Here is a 17,383-nt window from a genome sequence, read left to right on the forward strand (position 1 = left end):
TGATTTTTTATTATTTTTTTCATAAATCTAAGTCAATATCACAATCTGAACTTTCAAAAATTGATATTTGAGAACTTCGTTCAGACTTATGTTGAACTGCATTTGTACTTTTACTCTCAATATTAAATTTAAAACTGTTGTATTCAGATATCGATAACTTTTCTTCATATTTATCAATGTTATATTTTTGTTCACATGCGAACTGTTTCAATTTATTTATTGTTGAGAGATTTTCATTCTGTTCTTTATAAGAATTAGTTTTGTTTTCTACAAGATCCTTTTTTTCAATTCTAGGAACAATGATTTGATTATCAATCTTATTTTCTTTTAATTCGATTCTTTTATCACTTGATTTATGTTGACTTTCATCTTCAAACTTAAGATTGATACCGTACTCTGCAAACACATCATTAACACTAGGCACTGCATTTAAGAGATGATTCTGGTCAACGTCACTGTTTGTAGGACTACTGACATCCCTTACTTCCTCCTTTGATTTCCTACGCTTTTTAGGAACTAAACTTTTAAGGCTTTTTGAATTCACAGTAACTTCTTTCCGTTTTCTTTTATTTTGAGGTTTTTTCTGAGCTACTGGTGGTTTTCTTTCGTCTCTATTTAAAGTTGCGTGTTTTTTCAATGTCACTGCCAACATTTTATTTACTTCTATGATATCTTTGTTCTCTTCATCGGGTAAACTGTTTTTGTCAGTATGTAACAATCCATTTTCTTCTTTCTTAAAATAAGAACTTGTTATTACCGATGCTGACAGAGGTGTATTTTCATCGGCGACATCATCATATTTCTCGAAAAGCTTAATGATTCCGCTATCAATGTCATGTTCCAATGTTTTGTGATCGACCTGAAGTAATTTACCGTAGTGTAATAATTCATTTCGCCATATTTCGTACAAATTTAATTTTGTTAATAGTTTTTTTGCTGTGCATAGGTATTCAAAGTCAGGGTATTTATAGAAATTGGAATGTAGCGCATCCGCAGTGTCTGATAAAGTGCAGTCTTGCATTGATAAATCTACTAAAGATACGGCTATAATGGCGTCCATCGGATATATTGTTGTTCTATACATCAAACGGCAGTGAGCTTGTGATAGTCTGAAAGAAAAAAATATTGAAGGAAAATCAATGTACAGTGTATATATAAATAAATGTAGATAAAACATTACATCAAAACTTGTAAGTCAAAGAAATTTTCTAAATTAACTACTAAGCAACAAGAAGTTCTATTGAATTCATCGCCATAACTAATGGGTTGGGAGCTAGTCCATTACCGTATGATATTGGAATAAGAACAAACGACCTAATCAGAAGCCATTCTTTTATCACAATTTCATTGCAATGATGAAGAAATATATATCCTGTTATTTTGTAAAAGCTAGGCGCCACGCATCCTAGGTAGGGGTCGTGGCCCCTATTGTATTACACATCACTTAAAACAGGAAAGCATAATTCGCGGCAGAATTAGACAAGACTATGGTACCTAATAGGCTGAGATGCCTCAATGCACCCTCTACTATGTGTAAAGGTAAGTTAACGATCATAGTATACTTGTATAATACTATACGCTCGTGCTCTATCTTTGGTGAATTCCTTAGTCGCTTTTTATGACGTCCGCGAGATGAGTGATGCTATTCAAAATAATACTAAACAGTCAGAACATGGGTTTGATACCACAAGCTATAACGACTTTAACAGAATCGACAATGCGTCGCAGTTTCGCGTGAGGAGAAAAATAATCTTACCGGTCTGAAGATATATCGTATCACGATGACTAATCTAAAGATATATCCTAAAAGATTTCTTACCTAACCAGACTGTCCAGCATTCTCACGGTAGTACGTGATGGATCTCTGCTTTCGGCTTTTCTCTGGGCCATATAATACGATTGCAGGATAATGTTTGCCGATTTCGTCATCTTTGTCGTCCTTGGTCCCACTAGACTAATGTACATCTAGAAATAGATCGATGCCCTTAATTATATTTCTTAGTTTTAATCGTACAACAAGTTTACAATCGTATATATTTAATTATCCTTTATAATAATAGATATTTTTACACTAGACGTGGATGTAGGATAAATTAAACAAGTATGTTTCCGGGTTAAAAAGTTGCTTACATTCTATCACTTTTTTTCCGTAAAATACCAGTGGAATTGCAAATCTATAGGTATGTAAATATAAGAACCAGCAAAAGCATACCTATTATGTATTATTAGTAGTATTAGCACCATGGTAGGAACTATCATGTTGTGTTGTAAAATGTCGAATTTTCGGAGATCGAGTAGCCAACATCCAAACAGACAATATTAAATGTAAATTATTTACCTGCAATTTTTCGAGATTCCAATATTTTTTATTTTGTTCTAAATTTGAATCACCGAACAATATATAAGAAGATACAAGTTTATCCCAAGCTTTATTTTTTGTATCCAATAGAATGAAAATTAGATCAAATCTGAAAGAAGTATCTAATTTCATTTATAGTGGTCTATTATTTCCATCGCACTAGATTTCTTAATTAAATCTTCTAAATAATTTGATATTGTAATATTAACATGTTTAGTATTTTTTCTTTAAATCTATTCTAGTGATCTCGAGGGTTCATGCTAGATTCACAAAACGAGTAGGTGAGCTCTCAGGGCCCTAACCTGGTGACTTTGTTAGCACTAGCCCTAGCATGAGCAGTGCTTAGCAGAATCTACCATCGGATCGGAAACGCGACCCACTGAGAAGATCCGGCGAGGAACTTAGTGGGCTGTGTCTATGGGTTAATTTACTCGTCGAGCCCTTAGTCCCAAGCGACGGGTTCGACGAGAACGGTGGCCGGTGCTTGAGGAACCTAAAAGCAACGTTAGTGGATAGGGAGGATCCGAAATGACGTTTTTAGGGCGACGTCGACTGTAGTAGTTAGTATAATGAATCTTTATACTAGTGACAACTGTTCACGCTCCCCTGTGACTCTCTAGTTGTATGAAAAACATAAATTTATTAAAAATACTGACTAGTGCGTCATCTACCGTAAATTGAAGGAACTATAACAATAACCTTCCCTACGTATTATTAAGTAGTCAAAACCTTATATAAATTATCCATAAATTATACGTTACAGATAAATTACAAAATGCGACGGTAACGTCTAAGGTGTCGTTCTAAAGTCGCACTCCTGTAAGGGTCGTAACCAACTTTCACAGATCGCTCCCTTCTATTGCTTATATATAATATATTAGGTTGGGGAAAAAGTCTTTTCGCATTATAGTATGTATGAACTTGTAATAAAATCTCTTTGGCTATACTATTTGTATCTGAACTCTACTGCGAACAACTGATGAGATTAAAGCAAGAAGTTGAGAGAAAGCGGCCAAAATTAATCAACAGATTAAGGGGTGTGGTTTTTCTAGACCTTACACATCTTTAGCCACTCAGCAAAAAATAAGAAAGCTTGGCTGGGAGGTGTTAATGCATCCGCCGTATAGTCCTGACATACTAGGCTGCACTAAAAGTATCTGGAATGGAATATTTCCACTGTTCCTGTCATATTAAAATATTTTTAATTGAAAACTCCTTGGTTTTAAAAATCGAATACCATTTATTTATTTAAAAAAAGATTCTCGGTCTTGTCACGAGGTTTTGTCAAGCTTGTTTAGTCGTTGAGAAAATGGAATTGACTCGAGAAAATTCAAGAGCGATGATTTATTATGACTTTCGAAGTGGTTTAACACAAAAACAGTGTGTTGACCGGATGATTTCTGCATTTGGTGATGAAGCCCCATCCAAAACCACAATTTATCGCTGGTTTGCTGAGTTTCAACGTGTACGTGTCAAGTTCAGTGATGATCCCCGTCAAGGTCGTCCAAAAACTGCAGTCACCCAAGAAAACGTTGATGCTGTGCGTAAGCTGATTGAGGAAGATCGACATGTGACATACCGCGAAATTCAGGCAACTTTAGACATTGGCATGAGTCAAATACAAATAATCTTGCATGAACAATTAGTTGTAAAAAAGTTGTTTTCCCGATGGATACCGCATTCGCTCTGTGAAGAGCAAAAAGCGGCTCGCGTTACTTGGTGCGTCAGAACTCTCGAAAGATTCCACGCAGGATCCTCAAATGCTGTATACAACATTGTATCAGGTGACGAATCCTGGATATACGCGTACGAACCCGAAACAAAAAACCAGTCACGAGTTTGGGTGTTCGAAAATGAGTTAAAGCCAACAAAAATTGTTCGTTCACGGAGTGTTGCAAGAAAAATGGTGGCCACGTTTGTCTCCAAAACCGGCCATGTTACGACTATTCCTCTTGAGGGACAAAGAACGGTTAATGCAGAATGGTATGCTAGCATTTGTTTGCCACAGGTCGTTTCTGAACTCCGTAAAGAGAACTGCAACCGCCGCATCATCCTCCATCACGACAATGCGAGTTCTCACACCGCGCACACAACAAAAGAGTTTTTAGAGCAAGAAAACATAGAATTATTAGACCATCCGCCGTACAGCCCCGACCTAAGCCCTAATGATTTCTATACTTTCCCTAAAATAAAGAATAAATTGCGTGGACTGAGATTTTCATCACCTGAAGAAGCTGTGGACGCCTACAAAACGGCCATTTTGGAGACCCCAACTTCCGAATGGAATGGTTGCTTCAATGATTGGTTCCATCGTATGGAAAAATGTGTCAAACTTCGCGGAGAATACTTCGAAAAGCAATAAATACATTTTTAAATAGTAATGTGTCACTTCGTTAATTCCCGAAATTTTCAGTGCCGCCCTCGTAGCAATGGGGTAATGTCCCTACCTACAAGATGGCAAAAAGTTATCGAACAAAATGGTACCTACATACTTTAGTTAAATGTAAATAAACTATATTAAAAACAGTTGTGAATTTTCTTAAAAAACGCGAAGACAGTTTTTCCCCAACCTATTATAACGTGGAGTTCTGATCGGACTGCATATCTAATATGTCTAGTGTTGAGTATGAGCGATATTCTTACCGGCTCAAAAGTGGCGTTCCAAGTGCTAAATTCATACTGAGCGGTTGATTTGAATCGTAGTTCCCCTTAGGATTGCAGGCTGCTATTACAGCACAACGTGTGTTCAATTTGCAGACTATACCTGCCTGAAATTAATATTTGGATCTTCAAGGAACCGGAAACGTTGGGACAATCAAGCAATTTATTGTTATATTTTTTAATTTAAAACATCAAAGCCAACGATACTCCGGTGCATATGCAGAGTCGGTTTTCGTCACTGGTCTTTTACAGGCTCATTTTAAATCAATACACACAATCAAACAGTAGTATTGTTGTAGTAGTAGTGTAGTAGTACCCTCCTCTCCCTTAAAAAAAATTATTCTTACTTTCTAAAACGACATCTCCTATCTCTCTCACTCAGTCATGCTCCATATCTGTCATTCATCCATACCGATCTGTTCCTTTCCTACATAAATATACAGGGTGTCCCGAAAATCAAAATCAAGCGGCTACGGGGCAATGGGCTAAGCAGTATTTATGTCCTGGTCAAGCCCTACCTTGGCTATGGAGATTGTCTGTTGCTCCATCGCCTCGTGTATGGCGGTGCGGTCGTGCTCCTTTAGCTGAGAGATCTCATCTATACAGCACACGCCGCCGTCCGACAGAACCAGTGCTCCAGCTTCTAGCTGCCACTCACCGTCTTCCTGAGATATCAGTCTCTCAACAAAAACCCGAAAAAAATGCTCGAAAAACTATACTCAAATTGGTAGAGTTCTTTTATTAGTATTTAATTGATATATTATATTGAGATTATGTTTGAATTAAATTGTTCAATAAACCACTTTTCGAGATCAGACTTCACCGTTCAATTCCAAGACTAAAGGCGAGAAGAGATAGAACAGATTTTCTTCATTGCCTTGCATGAACTGCCTGAAGGAAGGCGGTCACCGCTGCGCCGCTAACCATACAATTCAAGTGCCGCTTTAGTTTTTCAACTTTTCTTTGATGATAACGCTGTTATAATAGATAGCAGTCGACGTCGCCCAAAACACGTCATTACGGATCCTCTCAATACATTAACGGTGCTTTTAGGTACCACAAACACCGATCACCGTCCTCGTCGAACCTGTCGCTTGCGACGAAGGGCTCGACGAGCGAATTAACCCACAGACACAGCCCACTGAGTTTCTCGCCGGATCTTCTCAGTGGGTCGCGTTTCCGATCCGGTGGTAATTCTGTGAAGCACGGCTCTTGCTAGGGCCAGTGCTACCAACACTCCGATTTGAGCCCCGTGAGCTCACCTACCCATTAGGGCTAAGCTGAAATAGCCTCTCAAGGCTATCAGCATAGGGTGGAAAAAATAAAATTATAAATACCCTGAGTGCAGCACACGTGAGGCCGGCTCGCGTACTGCCAGCTCCCGAAGTGAACACCGAACGCGAAGTCAGATCTGCTCCTGAACGAAGCAGTTGCGACTTCCCAGTGCCTGAAATATAAAACACGCTCTGTTAAAGTACTATAAGTAGCAAATTTTTTATTTATTTATTGCATAGATGGTTGCACGAGCTCACAACCCACCTTGTGTTAAGTGGTTACTGGAGCCCATAGACATCTACAACGTAAATGCACCACCCACTTTGAGATATAAGTTCTAAGATCTCAGTATAGTTACAACTGCTGCCCCACCCTTCAAACCGAAACGCATTACTGCTTCACGGCTGAAATAGGCAGGGTGGTGGTACCTCAGGTAGGTACCACCACCCTGCCTATTCACGGACTCACAAGAGGTCCTACCACCAGTAAATCCTGCCACAAGTTGATGACGGAGAAATTATTCAGGCCGACCGTAAAGAATCAAATTGAATAAACAGTAATTTCCTTGTATTTAGAGATTTGAGGGGATTTGTTTGGGAAGTTCCCTACCTCTCGTTTTTACCACAACTGGATCAGAGTTCATCCACTCTACCTATAACCACGTTTGCAGAGATATTTTTACCTCATACCATCCGGCTTTGGATTGAACTCTTCTTTGTGGTGTTTCGTGAAGTATGTTATGTCCTGCTTCAAACGATTTTTACGGAGAGCACTCAGTGGTAAACAGTGGCTTGGCTCTGCCCGTCACGTTGCTGTTGTTTATGAGCGACGATAACCACTCACTATCAGGTGGACTGTATGATGATCTGCCTACAATGGTAACTTTAAAAATATACAAGAAACTGAACGTAGCATTTCTTATATTACATATTACGTAATTCTGGCTCTCCTAAAAATTAAACTCATACCTGGATCTCCAACTAACAGGAGATGACATTGACCCCGCACTTTTGTATGATGATTATCGTCAAAGGATGTATTCTTTTCATCTGTTTCCTCGACTATGTGATTCGATCCGGTAATCACCGTGAGCAACACAGCCAACTTTACCAAATGTAGACCGTAGACCTGTGATAAATTTCAATTATGTGTTGATATAATGTCAACAGTAAAGTTATTAATTTTCTTTAATATACAGACATAATATGACATACCTAATTTTATAATATTAATTATTAAAAAAGACAAGTTATTTTACCCAGTATAAAAGTTATGTGTTTGCAAAGTTTTAAATTGGTTGGACTAGTTTAAAAAAAATGTATATTGTGGTTTACAGCATTGTAAGTTGAATGTATGAAATTTACGAGTGCAATCAAAACCAATTTAACTTGGAACATACTTACTTGAGGACAAATGGATCTGAGTATATGATCTCTGCCTTTCAAAGGACACGACTCATAGTAAGACCAAAAACTGTCAAAGCATTCTTTTATGTCAGGAGCTGTGGCTACCACTTTAGATCTTAGCGCATTACACACTTCTATGTAATTTGCTTGGAGGACTAGTTCCACTTCAGATTTTTTTGTTTGAAATGATGGTCGCCAACGTCTTCGAATAGTACCACTAAAAAAAGTTAGTACATTTAAAAAAAATTACTAAATCTTAAAAGTGTCCTTTCCACATTTTTGAAACAACAGCCTGGACTTGTTCCTTCGCTTAGTGGATATAGACAATTTTCCATCACTATATTACACTATATTTTCCAGTGTTCATTGATCATTTCAATGAACACTAGTAAATATAATGAAAATATATTAGTAAATTCGATTAAAATAATTATAAATAAAATATTACAATAAACTATGCTTCAGAACATGCATTAAATTGCTCTACTCCAATAATTTATTCACAAAGGATTTATCTACTAATTATGCTAATATGTACTTAAAGTTTTTTAAGGAATCAGTTCTCACTCAATGCATACCTTGCAGACGGTTGCACAATAATGTCTATATTCAGATGAGGCTTAACCGCCTTGAGCAGTTAGCTCAACAATGCTCTACACATTGTTCATGAGCATCGGTAACAATAAACCATCACGTAGGATGCAGTTATGAAAAAAAATAAAAAAATATGTACAGATAGTTACCAAATTATAACATCATCACCAGGTTTACAACAATCTACTAAATCATCTTCTAAAACCACCCAGAATGAGCCTGGAATGGTACCAATGCTAAGCTTGTTAACTTGCTCCTGAAATCACATCACATCACAATCACATAGTATGTACATATGCATACCTGATGGTGTAATCATGGTGTAATAAAAGAGACCTGCAATTAGTAAGTTTACAATTGTATAATCAGTGATTATTTTAAAGTGGATGGCAACATCCAAATTGGGACTATGTGACCTCCTTCATCCAACAAATTCAAAAAGAAATTACAGTATCTTCCCTAGTTTAAATCCCTTTGCCTTAAAACCTGAAACCGTTGACTGAACATTTCTTGGGTATAATTTTACCTACGTATTCTAAAAAGTTACGTCACAAAACGTCGTCCACGTCGTGGCCTAAAGGATAAGACGTCCGGTGCATTCGTATATAGCGATGCAACGGTGTTCGAATTCCGCAGGCGGGTACCAATTTTTCTAATGAAATACGTACTTAGCAATTGTTCACGATTTACTTCCACGGTGAAGGAATAACATCGTGTAATAAAAATCAAACCCGCAAAATTATAATTTGCGTAATTACTGGTGGTCCTCTTGTGAGTCCGCACGGGTGGGTACCACCGCCTCGCCTATTTCTGTCGTGAAGCAGTAATGTGTTTCGGTTTGAAGGGTGGGGCAGCCGTTGTAACTATACTGAGACCTTAGAACTTATATCTCAAGGTGTGTGGCGCATTTACGTAGTAGATGTCTATGGGTTCCAGTAACCACTTAGCACCGGGTGGGCTGTGAGCTCGTCCACACATATAGGCAATAAATAAAAAATAAAAAGTATTTACTTTTTACAAATATTAATTTGTACTCCACCTGAATTTTTATTTCCTGATAATCTTTACAGTATTCTCTGGATACAAGATTCACTTGTGAGAATATTGTACTTCTGCATTTTGGATCAATATTACAACATTTTGATGGTGATTTAAGAATGTATCTCCTTTCGAAATCTGCTTGAACATAATTCTCATATTTGCATTTCATACAGACATACTTTCTTTGATATTCCAACATTTTGGACTGGGTCACTCGGACAACTGTACCTAAATGTATTTCAGGAAAAAAATGTGGATTATTTTTGTTGGCAATTATTAGCTTGGTGCTTTTTTAAATATCAGATGTTTGGTAATTCATGCAACATAGTTTCCTCTGGAAGGATTCAATGTTCAGCAGAGAGACTGGTAGGAAACTATTTCGGAAAATGAATTACCATAATCCTCACCTGTTACTTTTAAAAAACATCCCAGATCTACATTTTTGGGGAAAACAGTTCTGTGTAACTCCGGACAAACAGGTAAACCATAAAATCTGGCATGAACATTCTTCTTTACGAAAACATATACTAATTTCGAAACTGTATTTTTAAATTCCTCAGATTCTTTAATGTGTTGTTGGGCCTTCACTATATCTTTATCGCATATGGGCAGGGTTTCAATGGGAGCGCACAGAACTCTGTCTCCCACATCAGGATGATTTTCAAATAATTTTAAAAAACTGCAAGTGTTCAAATTTATTTAGCTTGATCCAAAAAAATGTACTTTAAGATTCCTGTAGATAAATACTTACTCGATTTTAATGCTAAAATATCCTAGATTATCTTTTTCTGATAATACATTAAAACAATCATCCAAATGAAACTTTAATATATATTCTAAAATCATTGTGTATTCTGCCAGCTTTCCATTGATCTATTTTAATTCATGTTGAGCAGCTGATGTAGGTAGGTACTATGCAGTTTTCATTTGAAATTAATATGTAGTACATCCAATCTAAATTCCCTCTACCTATCTAAAGATATGCTAGACTTTCCTTTATGGTCTATCGATTTGGAAGTTCACAATTATTATTTTTATAGTACTCATAAAGAGAAAGCTATTTGCAAAATTTCTATTTGCAGAAACTCACGGTTTAACAGACATCATTTTTCAAAGTTTTCATATAAATTGGAAAATCGTCTAAGTTGACGTTTCACGTTCCATTCATGGTCAACATGTATTTTATTTATATTATACCTATTTTACCTAAATATTTTTTATATTATAATATATTCACATATTACATTTGGTTTAATTAGTGTGCTCAGTAGTTGTTGCTGTAGTTGCAATTATATTAACTTTTTTACTACACATAAAATCACGAATTTTTGTTTACATTGTGGAACGGAACGTGAATTGAGGCAACTTTATAGCGTCTCTTTATGTCTGTACATAATAATGTCTGTATTATTTTGTATGTAATAGGTACCTAAAATATCCTTATAAATTAGATTAAATTTAACAATAATAAAATTGCATGGTTAACTGAAAAATATAAAAAACAAATCAGAGCACACTTTCCACATGGTCTTGTCTGCCCTAACCTATCCCTAGGGTAGGTATATAAAAAGGAAAGTTTAGCAGAAATTTTACTTTTTGATAAACGACACGACACGAGAACCCTCTCATCGTGGCCACCGGCGCCGGCGATCCTGCGGACTAAATGGTAAGCAGTCGACGTCGCCCAAACACGTCACTTCGGATCCTCCCGATCCACTAACGGCGCTTTTAGGTACCTCAAGCACCGGTCATCGTTCTAGTCGAACCCGTTGTTTGCGATGAAGGGCTCGGTGAGTAAATTAACCCACAGACACAGCCCACTAAGTTTCTCGCCGGATCTTCTCAATGGGTCGCGTTTCCGATCCGATGGTAGATTCTGCGAAGCACGACTCTTGCTAGGGTTCGTGTTAGCAACATCATCAGGTTTAAGTCCCGTGAGCTCACCTATTACTAGTTAAGGTTAAGCCGAAATGGTCTCTCAAGGCCATCAGCGTAGGTTAAAAAAGACAAGAGATTTTAATCGAAAACCATGAAATTATATGAAAAGAGTTGAAGTGGGATGAAATATAGGTAGTATTAGGTAGTCTCAGTAAAGAGGTGGTTATTTCTACATTTGTGTACTTTCACAGATACTAAATACTTAATAAATCACTGTTATTTTACATTTAAACATAAAGGTAGTTTTCCAATTACAGCACTAGAGCGCATTATGCGGCATAATCCTCAACGTTGAATGTTCCAAATACAGCAACGCTTCATATAATCGAGCACTCTGAAAAGTAGGTACTGCTCTCGCGTGATACTCGCAATCGATACCAACTCAGTGACAGACCTCAGTAAACCTTTATTCTTGAAAAAATTTGTAAGGCTTTCGTTTCGTCGTAGTTTCTTGGAAAAAATCAAAGTTAATTCAAACTGTGCTAAAAGAATAAATATAAGTACATGTGTATAGTATAATATAAGTACATAAGTATGAAGGTACAAATAATTACTTTTTTTAATATTCCACATTTAAAACGTGAATAATATAACCTACAATTTCATTTTAGAATTCGATTCTGTAAACAAATTTATTTTACAGGAATATACTTTTGTAAACATTGCAATGACTTGATCGAATCACCATCATGAACTTAGCGCACTCTGCTGATGCATTTGAAAACTAATTCACGTTCCAATTAAGCTTCAGCATAATTCGGCATGGTGTGCCACTATTCGCATTATGCTCTGTACTTGGAAAAGTACCATAGATACACGAAATGGACAAAATTTAACAGTTTACGCAACTCTCTTCTCGGGTTCCTAGGCAATGCATGAAATTGAATGCATTCAATGCATTCCATTCAAGAGAACTTGCAAGCTCATTTCAAAGTGGTAATGTGTGATAAATTGTGGTAAATAAAATAATTTATAATTTAAAAATAGTTTAATTTATTATCTGATAGTAGTATACTCCACACATCTAGATGGATCTGTAGGGAAATACTCCTGACATTTAGTCATAAGACGTTTTAGCGCTTGAATGTATTTTCTTTGAGTTTCGTCGTTCATAACGTGTGCTACGTTTTTAGAGAAGATTTTCTCCCGTCCTGTACGGGCGTGAATACCCACCATGGTTACACCGATTGGCCATGGCGCATTGCCAATCGCCATTTGAAGATATGCGTCACTGGCCTGAAAACAAAAAAATTGACTTGTTTAGAGTTTTGTCATTACACAAGTTCGTATTAGTAACTTTTTCAATTCTATAAATTGAATTATAATAGAATCCTTAGACATTTGATTTTAACGCAGAAATAGGTAGAACAGGCTCATAATACATACTCCTATCAATTACAGCTTTATGTTGCTAAAGGAATGTAATTAACTCTAACCACGCTATAGTTTGTATTTTTAGATGAAATTAATATATGGGATCTAAATATTAATTACATTAAACAATCAAAAACCTTAGTTTAAATACGAGAACATGCATGCTTAGTACCAAAATAGCATGACAATTTGTTTTCATGGATGCTAGTGTTCAAGTCCCTCAGGCATGTCCCTCCTACGTATTCTCCTAATGCAATTCATCAAATGACTTCTACAATAAATGAATAAAAAAATTGTTTTTTTTTATTGCTTAGATGGGTGGACGAGCTCACAGCCCACCTGGTGTTAAGTGGTTACTGGAGCCCATAGACACCTACAACGTAAACGCGCCACCCATCTTGAGATATAAGTTTTAAGGTCTCAGTACAGCGGTAGGCAGCGGCTTGAAGCGGTAGGCAGCGACTTGGCTCTGCCCCTGGCATTGCTGAAGTCCATGGGCGACGTTAACCACTCCCCATCAGGTGGGCCGTATGCTCGTCTACCTACAAGGGCAATAAAAAAAAAAGTTGCAACGGCTGCCACATCCTTCAAACCGAAACGCATTACTGCTTCATGGCAGAAATAGGCAAGGGGTGGTACCTACCTGTGTGGACTCACAAGAGGTCCTAACACCAGTGTATACCAACATACAATTAAAATCAAAACTGAAAAAGTTATCATTATAGAGTAAAATTATAATTAGATCTCATTTGACATGTCCTAGTACTGCAATCGTTAACTAACCATAATGTAGTTTCTATCTAACAGATGTTTTGTTATTTCTGTTAAACTGTCACAGATGTCTTCAGGCAAGTTTTTCTTTTTTAGTTTTCTCATTAGAGGCTTGAGATAAACCTGTGTTTGGGTGTATGTGGCTCTCGTCATTTTATGCTTGATTGCTGCTTTCTGTCCTGCTGCAGCAGAACTCAGTTGCTGACCCCACAACTTTAGCAAGAACTGAAATAAATAATATTAAATACATGCGAGCAAATCATACCTGTTACAACTAAAATCATCACAAATACACTTCCCACGTCTCATTTCCTCGCAAATTAAATCCAATAGATGTATAACGGCTGACTGGTGTAGTGGTAAGTGACATGTCACTACACAAGGGGGTCGCGGATTCGAATCCCGCCAATGGATTATGGATGTATGTTATGGATGTATATTAAATATAATATGTATGTGTATAATAAAATTCTTACATTTATTTCCGTTATCTGGTACCTGTAACACAAGTTCTTTACGAACTTATCACGGGACCAGTTAACGTGGCATGACTGTTAGTAAATATTTATTTATTATTATGTTTATCTTCAAGACGTATACTCTTTGAGCAGTCCATTCCAAAATTTACTTAATTGTACCAACAAGCCAAACAAACATATACTCTACTATGTTATAATTTCAAAAGCTATATTCGAAAATCTAAATTCGTGCATATTCAACTTTTTTTATACCTGATATATCTAGAATGATAATGGGTAGTTTTCTTACCTGCAATAATGTCATGATTACATTCATATCATGGTTTCTATCGCCTTGTCCCATTGTTTTTGCCATTTCTTGAATGGTTTCATATGTAATAGAATCATCAAGTGCATCTTCTTTGGACGAATTTTCACCTTCATTCTATTAAATTTATGATAAATAATTTTAGTCTGTATTTTTTTCACAATCTACCTGGTCACTGGTAGTATAGATGGAGAAGAGCTCATGGGAAACCTGATGTTAAGTGATAACGGAGTTCATAGACAAAACGTGATTGCCTCCACCCACCTTGAGACTTGATGTATTTGTCTCAATTGTATTGTAATTATAAATACTGATTAGGTAAAATTCGGAAAATTCGTATATGCCAGCAGGTTTTGAATATTGACATAGTTACATAATTTTTTTTTTTTAATACACCAGGAGTCTTATCATCTATACCATAATGATTTTGTCAAAAATAAAATGGGGTTTTCAAATCACTTTGTTATTCTGGGTAATTATGGCAGTCCAAGCTTGTAAAAAATAATTAGTGTAGTTACCTGAGTTCCTAATGCTAGTATTTCATTTAAATATGCTTCATCAACTTTCTCCATCGCTTCTTGGAAGTCATTCCGGAAGCCCTGGAAAATATTTGCATTGTTTTTATACTTTTAAAGAATCTTAACAATTAGTTCTGCCAATTTCCATTCATTTATTCAACGTTCTTATTGATTCCTTTCATGATTTCCAAAGGTAATTCCATAATCATCTATCTTGCTAATTATAAAACTGCAGGTGAATTTACACTACAAAATAAATGTTATACTGATGTTCTAACTATAAAAGGGTAAATTCATCTCTAGACTCAGCAATAAGCATGTACTCAGCTCTAAGGCTGATTCAGATAAGTTGTATAGATTGAGCAAAAAAATTCCTATTCTGTGAGCTTCCAATGAAACAATCCTAGATCAATTCATGTTCATCCAGAGAAGTAACAGTACATTTATTTGATTAACAGTGAAAAGTGACTTGGCTACTTTTGTATCTGTTTCAGTTAGACTCAAAAACACCTCTTAAGCCTTGACAACCTCTAAGAGCTAACTATTAACATTATATTTTATTCTATTCCAGAGTGTTACGGATCCATGAAGCAGTTAAAAGAATATTTCTGATACATCCTGAGTATATTACAAAAATCACACACCCTGTTAACTTCTGGTTCTTGAATTTCAATTCTTCTTAGTCTTTTAAAGGACTGAATTTCAGTTTCAGCAAACAATAGTATTGGATGACCTCTTTCTCTCAATCTCTTTATAACTTCATTTCGAGGAAGTGCTGGAGTCTCTTTCTGTTCCGTTTCTACATTCGCATGATTTTGATCTGCAAATCAATTTTTAAATGGGACATTTAATCTAAGGGAATATATTTAAATTATATAGACAAACTCTGCTGTTTTAATTGAATATTGTGCAATTCAATAAGGCTACATAAGCATAACTCTGCTATATATATATACACCTAATGATCAAATCTGTGATTTCAAAAGCATTTATCTTGTTATTTTTCAACATTTGTTCTTGACACATTTATGGAAACGTGTGGTAATTATGTTAAATAATGAAACATAGTTCTTCGGATGTACATACTGACTTTTTTATTCTTTACATAAAATTATACGACTAACTAATTGTTGCTAGGCAACAACTATTCTTCTTAATATAAACTTATGATGGATACATATACTAAGAAGGCCAGTTCTAACAAAACGATATCCCTACGTTATATTTTACATAAATTAAAACAATACGGGTGTCACGAACTAACCTGTTTCTACCTTTTCAAGTTGTTTTTCTTCAGGCTCCTGTACTTTGGGTCCATATTTCCGTAAATATTCTTCTTGTTCCTTCGCTAAGAGCTCACCTCTCTTGAAGTATTTTTTCTTGTTTGATGGATCCTGTTATAGAAGAGGAATTATGTATTCCTTTTTTACTTTAGTGTGAATTTGTCAACTATCCATTAGATACTCACAATCATTTTCTTTTCTTCAAGTAATTTACGTTTTTTTGCAATTTCTGCCTTTAAAATATCCATTATTGATTGTGGTACATAGCACGTCTAAAGTAATTCGTTGAAATAAAATGAAAAAATTACAGTTTCTGAGAAATACTGCAGTTTTGGATAAAACATTTATTATTTATTAAAAAACTTTATGTTTACAAAACAGGTAGACCAGGAATTTGGCAACAATAATTCAGGTTAAGCTTTTGTTTTTCATTTGAAAAGGTAAAAGAGATGTATTCCATAAAGCCAAATTTGTTACTATTTAAATTTTATAATTCTTAAAGTATTTTCAGTGACATAACTATCCAAACATCCTTTATCTAGAATTACATTTATCTCTGCCAAGTCCTTAACCTATCTGGATAGCTTTTATGCCGCGTTTCGTTTTCATTTGATTGACCTAATAAATATGTATGATTGCTTTCTTGGCGGGAACGCGAAGAACAAAGACATTTAATCGTCTAATCTTATAATTATGGTGGCATATTAACCATTTAGTATCTGAAAATATACATCATACGGTAAAAAGAAACAAAACTGCTGGAGGTGATTCTCGGACTCTTCCAAGTTTTTTTGCATTTGATTCCATTGAATTAAATACTATTACTTCCTCTGCATTTCATAATACCGTCAGACAATATTATGGTGTTTTTTCTTCTTCTTGTGAATGTTTGTTGAAACATTGAAAAATCTGACTGGTGCTTATAAAACAGAGGTCGCCTAGAGAACAGACGAGTTTCTGTGGCATGTATTTTAATACACCCGAATAAACTTTTTACATACTCGTAGATATTCGAAACTATTAGCCTATACTCGGCGAGTACCTACCTATCTAAATATGGCATATTATTCTTTTTGTTTGAGGTTTCCAGTCCTTTCGAAATGCTACCGAAATCCAGTAGGTAATTTGTCACGATAGGTTTTACAACTTAAGGAGTCTGAACAACAGCTCATCTTCATGATTAGTTTTCCACCACGACAGAATTCAATTAATTGCTACCCCTTGGAACTGGGATATCGATTCTTCATTAATTTTAAATACAAAATTGAATGAGACACTGATTTTGTTCGCGGTACTATACAATAGAAATAAATGAATAATGTTTAATTACCTTTTTATCAGATTGTGAAAGGATTTTTTGATAAACTTATTTTGATT

The 17,383-nt window shown here is 35.7% G+C and overlaps 1 protein-coding gene across 1 annotated transcript; it reads right to left on the reverse strand.

The window, feature by feature from the left end:
- Positions 1 to 2: 2 nt before the first annotated feature.
- LOC114246474 (DNA helicase MCM9) lies at positions 3 to 17,269 on the reverse strand. The gene is made up of 19 exons (XM_089728496.1): positions 16,192 to 17,269; positions 15,988 to 16,117; positions 15,368 to 15,543; positions 14,724 to 14,804; positions 14,188 to 14,322; positions 13,432 to 13,644; positions 12,280 to 12,510; positions 10,088 to 10,209; positions 9,744 to 10,015; positions 9,335 to 9,564; positions 8,445 to 8,551; positions 7,699 to 7,918; positions 7,264 to 7,423; positions 6,358 to 6,467; positions 5,539 to 5,685; positions 5,003 to 5,127; positions 2,339 to 2,468; positions 1,820 to 1,965; positions 3 to 1,109 (listed from the first exon to the last, which is right to left on the reverse strand). Exons 1-19 carry the CDS (start codon positions 16,252 to 16,254, stop codon positions 20 to 22), a joined length of 3,888 nt encoding a protein of 1,295 aa, XP_089584622.1. The 5' UTR covers positions 16,255 to 17,269; the 3' UTR covers positions 3 to 19.
- Positions 17,270 to 17,383: the final 114 nt, after the last annotated feature.

This window comes from Bombyx mandarina, chromosome 06, assembly GCF_030267445.1.
Source record: "Bombyx mandarina strain Sakado chromosome 06, ASM3026744v2".
Lineage (NCBI taxonomy): Eukaryota > Metazoa > Arthropoda > Insecta > Lepidoptera > Bombycidae > Bombyx > Bombyx mandarina.

Bases quoted from the DNA above. Each gene is read 5' to 3' on its own strand.
- LOC114246474 (XM_089728496.1), bottom strand. From the start codon at position 16,254: ATGGATATTTTAAAGGCAGAAATTGCAAAAAAACGTAAATTACTTGAA. The intron at 10,210-12,279 runs ATCAGATAATAA...GAATTAAAATAG, and splicing joins GATGTGTGGAGTATACTACT to ATCAATGGAAAGCTGGCAGA. The intron at 9,565-9,743 runs GTGAGGATTATG...AAATACATTTAG, and splicing joins ATGTTTTTTAAAAGTAACAG to GTACAGTTGTCCGAGTGACC.